The following is a 15,322-nucleotide window of genomic DNA, read 5'->3' as shown; positions in this document are numbered from 1 at the left end:
GGGGTAACAAGCTGCCATTGGCTTGTGCTTGACGAAGAATGGCCTGTGAGATTTTGCACTCATTGGAATTTCCAGACAATCATCAAAGGCAATCCCATTTCAAGGGCTTTGCCAGGGCCAACCCAAGACATTTTTCTGCCTGAGGCAAAAGACAAGATGACGCCCATTCTATATACAGAAGCCGGCTTGACTGGCTGTTGAATGTTAAGCAGGTAAGCATCTAAAGCAAGTTAGAAAGAAGAGAAATATGTTCTCAGGATACCAGATGTTTGTTTTCAGGAAGCCCAATGCATTTCGGCATGTCCTTTATTCTAAGGCCTTCCTCAGGGGGATTGTTAGAAGGAAGTGTCTGCAGAATTCCTTCTAGCAAAAAGATTGTCTCCTGTGGTGATCTATGGAAACTGTAAGACCAGCCTCTTGAATACATTGGAACACCTGTCGCACATGGGCCAGGTGGGGCTCCCAGGTCTGGTTGAAGATGGCCACATCACCTAAATAGGCACAAGCAAGGTCCCCCAGCCCATTCAGCAGTCCGTTAATGAGCCTCTGAAAGGTCCCAGAGCTGTTCCTTAGCCCAAACGGCAAAACAGTATATTCGAAGAGGCCTAAATGGGTTACGAACACAGACTTACAGACAGTATCCTCGTCCAAAGGCATTTGCGAAGTCGCCATAGACTACCACAGGAGACAATCTTCTTGCTAGAAGAAATTCTGCAGACACTTCCTTTTAACAACCCCCTGAGGAAGGCCTTAGAATAAAGGACAGGCCAAAATGCATCAGGCTTCCTGAAAATCAACGTTTTGCATCCTGAGAACGTGTTTCTCTTCTTTCAAATCTTACTCTCACAATGCAATCGGATAGTGTGCTCTACCACACCCCAGGCAGCAAGCTCGCTTAGGGAGTCCACGTCACGTTACGTGGCATACACAGCTCTGTCTTCCAAAAGCGAGGAGCTGTTACCTGACGTGATTGTCTCACTTCACCTAATGATAGAGCTGGCCCTGGGTTTTACTCAGTCTAAGGCCAAGCTATGCTTGGGGCAACATCTGGGCAAGAAGAAAAGTGGCACATGGAAGATTTGTCAGGTCCGACAAAGGTGTTAAGGCACCTGCCACTAGGAGTGTGTGTGGGGGGGGTGTCAGCCTTTGGTATATGGGGCATTTTCCAGGGTGCCAGCCCTAAAGATATACTCTACTAGGCACCCCTGCCGTTACTACTATCCCTGGTGGTGTCCTGGAGGTGACCTCCCTACAGCCAGAGGTCAGTCCAGACTTGTTTGGGTAGCATCTGCTGCAATTCCCTGGCAAGCACCAAGTAATTCCCTCAGGCGCTATATCTGGCAAGAAGTCAGGTTGGGCTGGTTGTGAGGCCACGGTGCTGCTGCTGTCAGGCAGGGAGCAATTAAGGAGAAAGGCAGAGGGAGGAACAGATGACTTGCTCCTTCCAAACATAAGATTTTGGAAGGAGCAAGGAGGCAGAGGAGCCAGTGGAGGCTGGTTGCTCCAAAGTCAGTGGAGCAGTGAATCTGCTCTGGGTTTCAGTCATAACCAGTCAGAACTAAAGGAGCTCTCCAGAGTGCAGAAGCTAGGAGTTAGGAGATCCGTTAACACACCTCTATTGTCACATGTTTTTGTTTCCTAACGCCAGTGCCGAGGAGATAGAAGGGCAAGCTGTATACAGACAATAATACTGGAAATGACAATCCAGTAGAGATGCCAACTTTTTTCCCCCCTACTATACCTTTTGGAAATGGCTCGACAGGCAGAAATACAACAGGCAAAGCTGTCCCCAATATTGGATCAGCATGGTTGGAAGAGCCTCTCCGGCTGAATTTTGCCTGTCATAAAACTCCTTTCAGCACAATGCCCCAGCCAGTTGGAAGGGGGGGGGCGTGGATGGCAACTTTACAGTTGGGGACTCAGGGTGCCACTTACCTGCCCACCCATCTCCAGCATTGCTCTTGTGTAATGCATCTCCAGGAGAAAGCATCACCTGCATAATTTCTGCATGTCAGCCAAAGAGCGGTAGGGAGTCCAAAAAAAACCAGTCCAACTATCTCTGTCCCAAGGCTCAGAAATGGTCTCAGGATTGGAATTTGCATCCATTGAAAGTTTCCACAAAGATTATTTGTTAGGATAGCTGGCTCAAAACTGGGGCATCCCTAGAACAATCAAGCCAGAACTGTAACGCCCAACATATCTCTCTTCGTCTTCCATTTTTTCCTTTTCCTTTTTGTATATATCATTTATTTATGTTATATTCAATAAAGTTAAAATAAAATTATTTAGGATGCATTCATATCCAGCATTTTTTTTAACTAAGAGAATATCCATTAGTGCCAAATCATTTGACCAATATTGATTGAGCAGGGGTTTGGAATCAATGTCCTTATAGGTCCCTACCAATTCTACGATTCTATGATTCCAAAATGGGACAAATGGAGCCCAGTTCCATTGAGATAGGATCTTATTCATCAGCATCATATCCAGATCTTCCTTCTCCATTGACCCAAAGTTGGAGTGATTTCCATGCCTTTGCCAATAAGTGCAAACTGTCCATTAACATGGGTGCTACCATCCCAAGCATGGCTCCTTCCTGCCCTGACCCTTGATTACACCCACCAATATTGTTTTAGGATTTAACAGTGCTTCATGACCTGTTTCATATCAAGCTGAAACTGTAACTCTCTATGTGCTCTTCTTCTTATGACAGTGGTGTCATTCCTGCTACTCACCACCACCATTATAGGTTTAGAGCGAGATGTGTAAGTGGCCACTGTTAAGTGGGGAACTTGCAACGGTTGTTTGAAGGCAGGACTTTGGTGCCCCTCGGGGACTCCTGGGTCACCTGCGTGTGGGTTTGTGTTTGGTTCAGACTCAGAGCACAATGCAAGAAGTGAGCAACTTTCTATGACATTTACATGATCTGTGGCTAAGGCCAGCATCAAAAGTTGTCATGGTTGGCCACCAGTGGTGGGACCATCATTGACAAGAGCCCCCTAGAGTTGCTCCTCCTTGTCACCATGCTTATTCGCCTGCCTCTAGCTCAGGCCCAGACTACAGTGGTAGTGTTAAAGGTGGTCAAAAGACCCCCATTAGAAGACCCCCTTTCTGGGGGGGGAAGTCTACGCCAAGCACTCAGGGCTCTGCCACCAGACCCCTCCCTTCCCCCTTTCATTAATAAAGAGTCATCGGAATGCAATTGGCCAGTTGCTCAAGGTTGCTCTGCACTTTCTACCCCTGCAGGGAATGCCCGTAATCTGCCTGGTCCAAAAGCACAGCTTCTAAGGCTTGGATCCCGGATCCAAGTTGCCATTATCCCAGACGCTTCGACGCTTGCTCCTTGTCATCATGAAGACCACCCCAATGGTCAGCAAAGTCAGCTTCACCCACCCTTGCATGGGGGGCTTATCTGGTACAGTAAGTTACATAAACAGGGCATAGTTGTCACAATGTTATGTATTGTTAGCTCTTAGAAATAGTTTCATTTATGGAAAATGTAGAACTCTGCAATCTACAAGGGATGGGAGGAGGGAGGAGCCGTGAGCTCATCAGGAGGGGCAGGGAATGTTATAAAAGATGTTGGTTGTGGATGATGGGGAGAGAAGCTCGTCTTCGACCTGTCGAGGGTGAGTTTCCTCCTACACGTGTAGTTCAATAAAGAAATGGTCACTGCATCTGGACTTGTCTGGTTTTCCTGTTCCCTCCCTTCTGGTTGGTTTTTTTACCCTAACATTGGTGAGGAGGAGGTGGTGGGTTAGGAGGAGCAGATTCCATGGCCTACCTGCTCTGTGGGTCTCTGTTTGACAAGCAAGAAAAATGGTAGCACTGATGGGGAAGAGGAAGAGGAGCAACTGAATTTGGTGACAATGGCAGTAAGAAGTTCGACTCCCTGAGCTGGCTGTGAGCTTCTCCAGACAGGGAAGATATCACGCTTCCCTCCCGTCGCCTGGAATTGTGCTTCTGTCCCACAATAGCGACGAGCAGCTTCCTTTTTCTTCAGATGCTGAAGAAAGAGGAAGTAAACAAAGACCACATGGCCCGTTCAGTGGGTGTGTGTTTTTTTCACGCTGCTTTTCCTGCTCACAGCAGGAAATGGCGGCATGTTTTGCTACGGGGGGAAAATGGATTTTTCTGGGTCTTTTTTTTAGATGGGAAAATGATCAGAAGGAACAGGAGATGCGCAGGACGCAGACTGCGCCCTGTGAATAGGACCCGCGAAAATCCACGAGTGCCCAGTAACAAGCGTGCTATAAAACGCTCGTCCGATGACACTTGTCTGCATCAATGTCTTGCACAAGTCCTCATTTACAGATGATGGTGATGGGGAATCTTTCCACGTTAGCTGCACCCTTATTTTTTTTTAACCCAGTAAAAATGAAGGTGCCACCGAATGGGATGGGGGAGTGTCCATGCAAACGTTGATCTCTGTCTTTCTCTAAGGCGCCGGTCAAGGACCATTGCTCAACTTGCAGCCTTATCCAATGATGAGACCAAAACCAAACACACATACACTATACCCCTTGTAATAATAATTAAAGGCTGACACCTCTTTCATTAGTAGGAGTGCCTAGAAATTAACACTGGAGGAAGAGGCGTCCAAGGCCTCATAAAGGTATGTGGTGGCTGCAGGAGGAGGTGGTAAAAAGCAACGTTGTCCAGGTGGGATGGGAAAGTAGACAGCGATAGAGAAGGGATGAGAGCTGGGACTCGTATGAACCAGAGAGTCCAGGGCTTTGCTGGAGACAACGCTATATGCACACGGGGATGAATGCTCTCTGGAATGCTCTCTGGCGCACTGCTCGTTAAAGGGGAGCCAAAGTAAAACAAGGAGGCGTCAGGTCAAGTTGTTTCGCAGGTAGGTGGAATTGTTTTTTATCTGCTCATAAATGTCATCTTCTGGGCTCTCACCATATAAGGATTCTAGCAAGACTTTGTTGGGAAGGTATACTTCCCTGTTTATTCCCAAAGGCACGGCTGGACCCAGGCTTACCAATGCTTAGAGGAGACTCATTGAAATCAATGGGACAGGTACTAAATGAAGTGCCATGATGGTTCTACTAAGCACGATGGTCTAGCTCCAATCCAATCCATTGTAAAGAAGGGTACTGCTGCCAATTTCATTTGGATGATAAGAGGAGGGGACAGATTGGATCAGATGCAAACATCACAGCAAGGGTCAGTTGTCTGCTTTACATGCATTGCAACAATAACAACAACAATGCATGTTAAGAGAACTGGGATTTTATTTTGCTTTGAAATAAAATACAGGGGTGGAGCCAAACTTGGAATAAGCCCCGTTGAGATCAATGGGACTTAAGTTAGTCGTGAGTAATCCAGATCCCATTGTTTTCAGTGGCTCTATTCTAAGCATGACTACATCTGATCCAATCCAGTGGCAACAACAACAACGAAAAACCACATTAAGATACAATAACCTCCTCCTCCTCCTTCTCATCATTACTCCCACTTACTGCTTGGCAGGCATAGAGCCAGTGAACAAATAGGCTGTGACATCTGCCGCTCTTCCTTCTCACCAGTAATATTGTCTTTGCCAGAGGGAGCGGCAGGTGAACAAGCAGGTTGCAATGGCGAAGAAGAGCAACGCCAGGGATCTCTTGTCCGTGGGTCTCTATTGGGGCGTGGCCCTTCAGTAGGTGCCTAACCATGCCTACCCTTGATGTTGGCCCTCCTTGCAAGACTTCTACATAGGAAATAAACAGAAACCATGGTGCTGTGATATCTTTTTTTTAAAAGCGGTTGTGTTTAATTTCTATGGCTCATAATAATCAGTGATATGGCTGCTTGCAAAGACTAATGACAAGGGAGGGTTTCCCCTCTTCTTAAAAAGGAACAGAAGCTTTTGTTAATCGTTCAGCGGGTTTTTTTTGCAAATGACTCTCAGCAGTTTATTACAGATACTACTTGTATCACTTTGCATTTGCAGTCCACCAAGATGTGCCTGTCAGCTGTCTAGATGCTAACAGTTGGTGGGCAAGTGTTAGCATCTATTTCAAGGCCACTACCTCCCCACACACACAAACACTTTTGTCTAAAGGACGCAGACAAGCTGGAGCGTGTTCAGAGGAGGGAAACCAGGATGATCAGGGGTCTGGAAACAAAGCCCTATGAAGAGAGACTGAAAGAACTAGGCATGTTTAGCCTGGAGAAGAGAAGATTGAGGGGGAGACATGTTAGCACTTTTCAAATACTTAAAAGTATCACACAGAGGAGGGCCAGGATCTCTTCTTGATCCTCCCAGAGTGCAGGACGCGGAATAATGGACTCAAGTTAAAGGAAGCCAGATTCCAGCTGGACATCAGGAAAAACTTCCTGACTGTTAGAGCAGTGCGACAATGGAATCAGTTACCTAGGAAGGTTGTGGGCTCTCCCACACTAGAGGCCTTCAAGAGGCAGCTGGACAAGCATCTGTCAGGGATGTTTTAGGGTGGATTCCTGCATTGAGCAGGGGGTTGGACTCGATGGCCTTGTAGGCCCCTTCCAATTCTGCTATTCTATGATTCTATGAAAAAAAATCTTTAAACCAGACTTGGACTGGACAGCCTTTCAAATTGAGGACTGTCCTCTGACAACCCTTCCAACAGAGGACTGTTCTCTGCAAAATTGGTCACATGGCCACTCTCATGTGTATTTAGATCTGTCTGGTCTCAGCCTACACTCTCCACAAACACCACTTGGGCTTTCTATGAACGTTCACTCTGCATCTCTCCTCAGCAGGACTACAAACAGAAAGACGGCCCACCTTCTCATATGTTGACATGACAGCCACAGAGGTGTCAGCACTGATGCTGCTCTTAGTGTCAACAGGTAAGACTGAACCCACCTGTTTTCCAACCTGGTAACTATTCTAAATCAGCCTTGTGAATAATAAACCCACAAAAAGTTCCTAGCCGGCTTTTCCCAGCTCCCCACCCTCAGTCTACCAAGAAAGCAATAGCCTGTATTTTCATGGCTCTTCCTCATCTGTGGCTGGGATAAAAATACAGGCTGCTAGTCTTTTAACTGGCTAGGGGAAAAAATCCTTCTACCAAGCAGGCTTGTGAAGGAGAGAGCGAGCTGGGGGACTTATTTCCCTTCCTCTATGGCCAGCACTGAAACCAGATAGACTGGCAGAACGGAGACAGAGAGATCTACCAACTTGCCTGCATCGAATCCCTTGTCACCTATGGCGACCAGGCGAGTTGTTAAATGTGAGTCTGTCATTTTATACTCAAATAAATGACAGCATCAATGGATTGACTTACTTCAGTCCAATCTCATTAGGGACTCACTGAGCCCCCCCCCCCATTTTCCTGTAATATTGGGTAAATGGTCTCTTTATGGTCGCCATTTCCACAACATAAAATTTCCAGAAAACCCGAGCCGCCATTGTTAAGCAAAATGGTAGCTCGCTAAAGGGACGGCATTTGCAGACAATGCAGCGCTTAGCAAATGGTTCTGGTATATGGCAGCAGCTCAGTGAGCAGGGTCTGAGAGGCCATGCCAGGAGAAGTCTGCTAGATTCCACCCCACCCTCAGATGCCTGCAACATCCCTAAATGTCAGTATGTAGAGCACCTTGCTCTCTCACAATTTGCTCCTTCTTCTCATACCTGTAAGAAACGCTACTTCAAGGACTCTTCCTCTTCGTTTTAATGTAACACTTTGGCTTTTTGGAGAGGAATATATAACCTGTTTTCCCTGAGTTTGAACAAGATTTCAAAGTTCAGTTTTACCTTTCCAAAGATGCTTTCTCCAGGTGTAATGGACCAAGAGGTAGAGAAACATAGCTGTAGTAAACCTCCCTCCCCCAACAAGACACCTTCCCATGTTTGCCAAAACAAATTAACAAGGCTCGGCCTGAGAAAGTCAGTGAACATGTTATTCATTATCACTCATTGCACTACCTCCATGAAGAATTGGAGAAATTCATTGAGGATAAGTCTATCAATGGCAACCAGCCACGAAGACTAAATGCAAGTTCAGAGGCCATAGGTCTCTGAATTAGGGATGCAGACATTTCGTAAAATCTGTCCTGTCTGTGTTTTGCGGGTTTGCCAGGTACTTTTTGTTCTGTTGTTTGCTCACTGACAGACTCAGATTTTTTTTCCAATTTACCGAATTTGTGCAAATTTGCAGTTGAGCAAATTCGCACTTGTGCAAATGTGCAAATCCCTCCCCAAAAATGTGCAAATCCCTGCAGAATGTGCATTTTCATGCTTTGCCTATGGAGGAAACACATGTTTTGGCTGGTGTATTTTTCAATGTATTTTTCTGTGACTAAATTTGCGTAAAATTCCAGGAAGTGAAAAATCCAGTCCACAAGTTCACAAAATCCATGAGATTCATGAAAAGCCAGTCCGCTCCAGAATCTGGGGATTGGATTCATAGAAATCTGAAGTCATTTGATTCTATCACATGTTTCTCTGACATCCCTCCTCTGAGAACCAATAGCTAGAGAAGCAACAAGAGGAGGCGGTTATTGCTGTCATGTCCTGCTGGTGGGCTTCCCAGAGGCATCTGGTTGGCTGCTCTGGAAAACAAGGTTCTGGATTAGATGGACCTTTAGTCTGATCCAGGAGAGGATTCTTGATTCTTGTGTCATTTTCCATTGCAGTAGCGGGGCAGGGAGATTCACGAATCATCGGAGGATTCACCTGCCAGAAAAACTTCCAGCCGTGGCAAGCAGCCATCTATGACATGAACCGGTTCTATTGCAGTGGGGCTCTGCTGACCAGGAATTGGGTGGTGACTGCTGCACACTGCAAAATAATGGGGTACGTCCTAGCAGAGCTGAGCCAGGGAAGGGAAAGGCTCTGCTTCAGGCTGGAATAAAAGCAGTGAGGATGGCAGGAGCATGTGGGGTTGTGGCTGAATGATAGAGCATCTGCTTTGCATGCAGAAGGCCCCAGGTTCGATCTCCAGCAAAGCTGGTGGCACTGGAAAATCTCCTGCCTGAACCCTTGGAGAACCATCATTGCCAGTCCATGTCGACAACACTGGGCTAGATGGACCAATGGTCTGGCCCAGTGTAAGGCAGAATTTAATGTTCCTATGTGTTCCTTGCTGCTTGAAGGGCATCCAGTCCATTTTATTTCTTCTCATTGATCCTGGCTAACCTGAATTGCCTCTCTGCAAATTGCCCCTAAGTCAGTTTACATTCGTAGGGTGGGTGGGTAGAGAGGGAGTCTTTAATGATTTCAAGAAGAATGCAGACAGATTGGAGCATGTTCAGAGGAGGGCAACGAGGATGATCAGGGGTCTGGAAACAAAGTCCTATGAGGAGAGACTGAAAGAACTGGGTATTTGTAGCCTGGAGAAGAGAAGATTGAGGGGAGACATGATAGCACTCTTCAAATTCTTGAAAGACTGTCACACAGAGGAGGACCAGCATCTCTTCTCAGTCCTCCCAGAGTGCAGGGCATGGAATAGGGGGTTCAAGTTACAGGAAGCCAGATTCCGGCTGAACATCAGAAAAAACTTCCTGACTGTTAGAGCAGTACGACAATGGAACCAATGACCTAGGGAGGTCGTGGGCTTTCCCACACTGGAGGCCTTCAAGAGGCAGCTGGACAACCATCTGTCAGGGATGCTTTAAGGTGGATTCCTGCATTGAGCTGGAGGTTGGACTTGACGGCCTTATAGGCCCCTTCCAACTCTACTATTTTATGTTTCTATGACTTCTTGAATTACTATTACACTGTTTTGCTGTTTTAAAAAGAAAAATAATAATATGAGGAAATCAGTCATGAAAGACGCACACACTCACCCCTACACACACACTGGTGAGAACAGAAACCAACATGGGACAATTCAAGTGACAAGTTATGACTTGAAACGAACAGGGTGTTTCCTCGGGTTTAACATACCACATTTTGTGTAACAAACCTACATCTAATTGTTCAGCCTGCTAGGACAAACAGTAGAATCCCTATGAGTTAAATTGTTATCTCCTTCATATACCATAAAGGATGGGGAACCTAGGGCATTCTAGATGTTGTTGGACTACAAGTCCCATCATCCCCATTCCCCCACCATTGCCCATTCTGGCTGAAACGGATGAGATTTGGCCCATCCAACAATACCTGGAGGGCTACAGGTTCCAAGCCTTTCCTATACCAGCTACCACTCTAGCAAATAGCCATTTATAAAATTCACACTTCAAGTATTAACATGATACACGGCCAGTCTTCTATTGTATTCCAATACCTTCTACTTCAGTGTGGCAGTACCTTATGCTGGGGATGGGCAGAAATTAGTTCTCCAGATTTTTGGGACTTCAGTTCCCAGCATTCCTAACCTTTGGCCATGCTGGCAGGGGCTTCTGGGAATTGAAGTCTCAACACCTGGAGATCTACCTTCTGCCTATCTCTGCCTTAGGTGAAAATGGCTTCTGGTAATGGCATCTTCTATACTATACTTCTATAGGGATAGGTTATACTAGGGATAGGTTATACTATTCTTCCATACTAGGGGTAGGCAACTGGCAGCCCATGGATCTTCTGCTCTCCCCAAACACACAGACACCTCGCTGCAATGCTGAATTCAGCAGTGGTGAGAAATTTGGGGGGGGGGGGTAATGGTACTTTTAGCACTCCAGAGCACTAAAAGGTCAAATTTAGCTTGTTTGCAACCTATATTTGACTGTTTTAGCACTAAAGTAGTCAAATTTAGCTTGCAAACAAGCTAAATTTAACCCTTTTAGTTCTACGGAGCACTACAGAGTACTAGCCAGTCAAATTTAGCTTGTTTGCAACCTAAATTTGACTGTTTTAGCACTCTGGAGCACTAAAGGGGGTCAAAGTTAGCTTGCAAACAAGCTAGATTTAATCCTTTTTAATCCTATGGAGCGCTATGGAGCAGTTTGCAGTGGCAAACTGCCAATTTAAATCTTTACCATTTTATTTGGGGCATGTGCAGCCCACAGCGGGGTTTGCGGGTGGCAAAAATGTCCCCAAACCTCCCACAGTTAGCCAGCCCTGTTTTCAACCCTGAGTTTGTTTTTTCTTGCTCTTGCACATTTCCCAACTAACCACCTCTTGCTGTCTTCCAGCAACACCTACGTACGCCTGGGAGAGTTCAACATGATGCGTAATGAGGACACCGAACAGCTGAAAACTGCCATCCGGGTCGTCGTCCATCCAAACTACAATCCAGTCAGCAAGGACAATGACATCATGCTGCTCAGGCTCTCCTCATCAGTGGACATCACCGACAGTGTCCAGCCCATCGATCTGGCCAGTCAGTGTGCCCCTCCAGGAACGCGGTGCCTTGTGACCGGTTGGGGCACAACCAGCAGCATGAGACGTAGGGCAACAATCACTCCGTGGTTCTTTTTTTTTTTCTTTTTAAGAAAGAGACAAAGTTAGCTGTGCCGTTCCATGAGACAAAAATCAAATCCAACATCCATGGTTGGGCAATACCTTCATTACGACCAAGCATAGGAAAATAGGGAGCTGCCCTACACCGAGTAAGACCATTGGTCTATCTAGCCCAATATCATTGACACTGACTGGTTTCAAGCAAGATTCCTTCCTATCCCTACTTGGCGATGCTGGCAGGGATTGAACCTTGAACCTTCTGCACGCAAAGCATGTGCTCTACCACTGAGCTATGGCTCCCCAAATTCCACAAAAATGTGCAAGCTTTCAGGTTCTTTCAGGCTAGAGGATGAACTATGTTCCAATGATGCTCCTTTTCTTCCTTCATAAATACGTCATAACAGGAATGAGAATCCTCCAGGCCATGGGGGGGGGCATGGAGTTCCCCATTAGGGATGGCCCCTCTCCAGGGTTCCCTTGTTCAGTGCGATGTCAAGGGTGGAGTTTGGGGGCAAGAAGGAACCTGCCCGCCTCTTGCCATCCAATCCCTGGGAGATTTTCCAGGAGGCAATCCAGCCTCCAAGGCCAGGACAGCCCCATCCCTTGGGTAGCGATGGGCGTGCTATCTTCCAAGACCTGACAGCAACCCCCATTCCAACACTCAAGCTTGAACTCCACTAGTTTCCTAATCATTAGCAAGAGAGGCTTTGTGGCCTACTTTATAGAGGACAGTCCGCGATGTGAAGGTGTCCTCTGTTGAAGAACTGTCCAGTCCGTGCCTGGTTCAAATATAAAGGACCTTAACAAGGGAGAACATCCTTGCCCATCCGCAGTGAGCATCTGGACACCAGGCTGAGCAGCTGGCACACAGGTCCCCTATTTCAGTTACAATGATTTTGAAATTTGCATCTATACATATAAATTAGTGGGACAGGTTTTTTTATTATTTATTTATTTATATAGCACCAACAATGTATTTATTTATTTGTTTGTTTAAAATATTTATAGACTGTTTCACATCCAAAGTTTTCAGAATGGTGAACAACAGATAGGATAAAAGAACAAAAATAATGTATTTAAAAGAAGAAAAGGAAACAGAGTTCTGATAAAATCAAATTATGGTAAAACCCCAACCGGTCACTCAAGGGATGCTTTTTATGACACCGGTCACTGAAGTCATCTGAGGGCATGCTCTCGGTGGTTCCACATGGACCTATGGTCTGATTGGAGTCCACCAGGAGAAGAGCCTTCAGTGTGGTGGCCCCCTTCCTATGGAATTCCCTGCCTCTGGAGGTCAGGCAGGCACCAATGGTGTATTGCTTCTCTTGCCTCCTGAAAGCATTGTTGTTCCAGGAAGCTTCCCCTGAACGACCAGCCACAGTAACAAGTAACCTCCATAACAAAGGACAGTCATGGTACCCATATTTAAATGTGGATGGAGATGACTGAAGGCTTCATATTATAAAACCACATAGCTGAAAGGGATACATCTATCCTTTCACCTGCTGATTTGAAGTGTATTTAGCCTCTTTGAGTCCTGTCTAGGATTGTTTTAAGCAGTCGGAGGATAAACCCTGCATTTAACTGTTGGTTTTTTAAAAAGCACCTAGGTAACTGTTGTCTCCACAGCAACCATCCCTGAAGAAATGCAGTGCGCTTATGTGGACATCATCCCTCAGGCCGAGTGCGAGGCAGCGTATCCTGATGCCATCACCGAGAACATGCTGTGTGCAGGGGTTAAAGGAGGTGGTGTCGATTCCTGTCAGGTAAGAAAAAGATGCCTCAGTACTGTGAGCTTTTTCAGACAAGCATTTTATAGCACGCTCGTGACTGGCCACTCACGGATGTTCACGGGTCATTTTGATGACGCGGTGATTCTCCTGTGCATCTCTTGCTCCTTCTGCTGTTGTTTCCATCACAAAGTAAGACCCTAAAAATCCAACTCTTCTGAGCGATAGTGATATTTGTCGCTATTTCCTGCCGTGTGTAGACGTTGCGCTACAAAATTCTCCCCAAGGGGCGATGTCCCACTAAAATGAATGGGCCACGTGGTCGCTGCTTTCTTCCCCATGCGATTCTGCTCATCCCTTATGTCGGAAGACAATAAGGAAGCAGAGCAACGGTAAGGAAACATGATTTCCCGCACATCTGAAAATCCTGAGAGCTCACAGGAAGGAGCAACAAGAGCAGGGACAGAAAAGAGCAGGGCTGGCCCTACCATGATGCAGGGTGAGGCGCCACCATTAGGTGGCAGGAGCAGGAGGTGGCCCGCTGCTCCACTGCCTCCTCAGGGTGCTCCGGAAAGTCCCGCCAGCCGCTCCCCCACTGCGTCATTTGCCACGGAAATCGAGTGGTCGGTAGAACTTTCTAGAGCAGCTGCCCACCCTCTTCACATCTCCATGTGATGAAGCCAACAGTTGGTGGGCGGGTGGCTGCTCTAAAGAGCCCACTGAGCTGACTACGCCCTCCCTACGGGAGAGCGGCTGGCAGGGTTTTCCAGAGAACCCTGTGCAGGAGCCGGGGCTGGGCAGACATTCATTGGCACCTTTGTCTTTTACATCCCATAACCTGGCAACACCCCACCCCGATTTTAACTGGTTTGAAACCAGTTTAACCATAAAATCTGAAGGAGCTGGAGTTTGGAGAAGCATAATTGTAGTTTTGGAAAGGCATTGACAGTGGGGGGGGGGACACGGAAACTGAATTCAAGGTTTCTGGGCCATCTTAAGTACACTCCCTTGGCCAAATCATTCTCTCCCCCACACATTTCCTAGAGGCATCTGACTGGGGATGATGGGAGTTGCAGTCCAATACATCTGGAGGGCAATGGGTCAGGAAAGGCTGATCTAGTAAGACCCTGCGTGTGGAACTTTTTGCCTGTGTAGGGTGACTCCGGGGGACCCCTCATCTGCAACGAAGAGCTTCAGGGCATCGTGTCCTGGGGTCCAGAGGTGTGTGGCCAGCCTGGGAAACCCGGCATCTACACCAAGGTCTGCAACTACGTTGGCTGGATTCGAGGGATCATCCGGAGCATATGACAGCAGCAGGGATGTGAAAGGCACAAATAAAACCTGAGAAATCACCTCCACCTGTCTCTCCTTTGCTCACCCTCAGACTCTTTCCCCCAAATGCAACAAAAAGCACAACGGATCTGCAACAAAATGTAGCAGCGCGGAGTACACCCTGTTAAGGATTCCAGTCAGCCGTGCCCTTTTCTGGGAGACTCTTTTCCACTTCCTCTCCCCTATGTTTCCAGACGTTCAATCCTCATTTGGCTGTTTTGTGGTTGTCGTCACCCCACATTCGCCTATTTTTACCAAAAAAGATTGTAGTTCTGCAAACCTGGCAGGAAGGGAAAAACCCCAAAGGGTCTGGCAGTATCTTAAAGACTAACACATTTAGGGCACAACCCAATGCATGCTTAGACAGGTGGCAACACTGATCAGCTTGGCCAGTATTGTGTTAACAACCTTTCCTTTTTCTTTTCTCTTTTTTCCATGTGGGAAAAGATGCCCATTCAATGAACCATGCACGTGTGAGGGATAGCAATTAGATCCATGCCATAAAATTTGCCATGTTATACAAAATGGATAAAATACGCATTCAAATTGCACATCAAAATCATGAAATGGGTGACAAGTGTATTTTTTTAAAAAATAATAATTAGGTATTCAGACATTGAAGTGGTGGTGGTGGTGGAGCTGGGGTGCTATAAAGATACCCCTCAACTGGGGCACCATTTGATTTGGGGCTAGCCCTGAATGGGGACACTCCATTTGATGGCCTTTATATTCCAAGCAAGCAGAGACTGGCACATTTTGCTTTTGCAGATTCTTTAGTTACACAAGATCATATAAATAAATAATAATAATAATAATAATAGAGTTGGAAGGGGCCTATAAGGCCATTGAGTCCAACCCCCTTCTCAGTGCAGGAATCCACCTTAAAGCATCCCTGACAGATGGTTGTCCAGCTGCCTCTTGAAGGTCTCTAGTATGGGAG

The 15,322-nt window shown here is 46.6% G+C and overlaps 1 protein-coding gene across 1 annotated transcript; it reads left to right on the top strand.

Moving 5' to 3' along the window:
- Positions 1 to 5,588: 5,588 nt before the first annotated feature.
- On the top strand, positions 5,589 to 14,358 carry LOC134408338 (anionic trypsin-like). Its single transcript, XM_063140592.1, has 4 exons — positions 5,589 to 5,653; positions 11,053 to 11,236; positions 12,931 to 13,086; positions 14,206 to 14,358. Exons 1-4 carry the CDS (start codon positions 5,589 to 5,591, stop codon positions 14,356 to 14,358), a joined length of 558 nt encoding a protein of 185 aa, XP_062996662.1.
- The last annotated feature ends 964 nt before the right edge of the window (positions 14,359 to 15,322 follow it).

Source organism: Elgaria multicarinata, chromosome 13, assembly GCF_023053635.1.
Source record: "Elgaria multicarinata webbii isolate HBS135686 ecotype San Diego chromosome 13, rElgMul1.1.pri, whole genome shotgun sequence".
NCBI classification, from domain to species: domain Eukaryota; kingdom Metazoa; phylum Chordata; class Lepidosauria; order Squamata; family Anguidae; genus Elgaria; species Elgaria multicarinata.
Note: the sequence above shows the minus strand (reverse complement) of the source record. Positions and strands in the feature narration are given on the sequence as shown.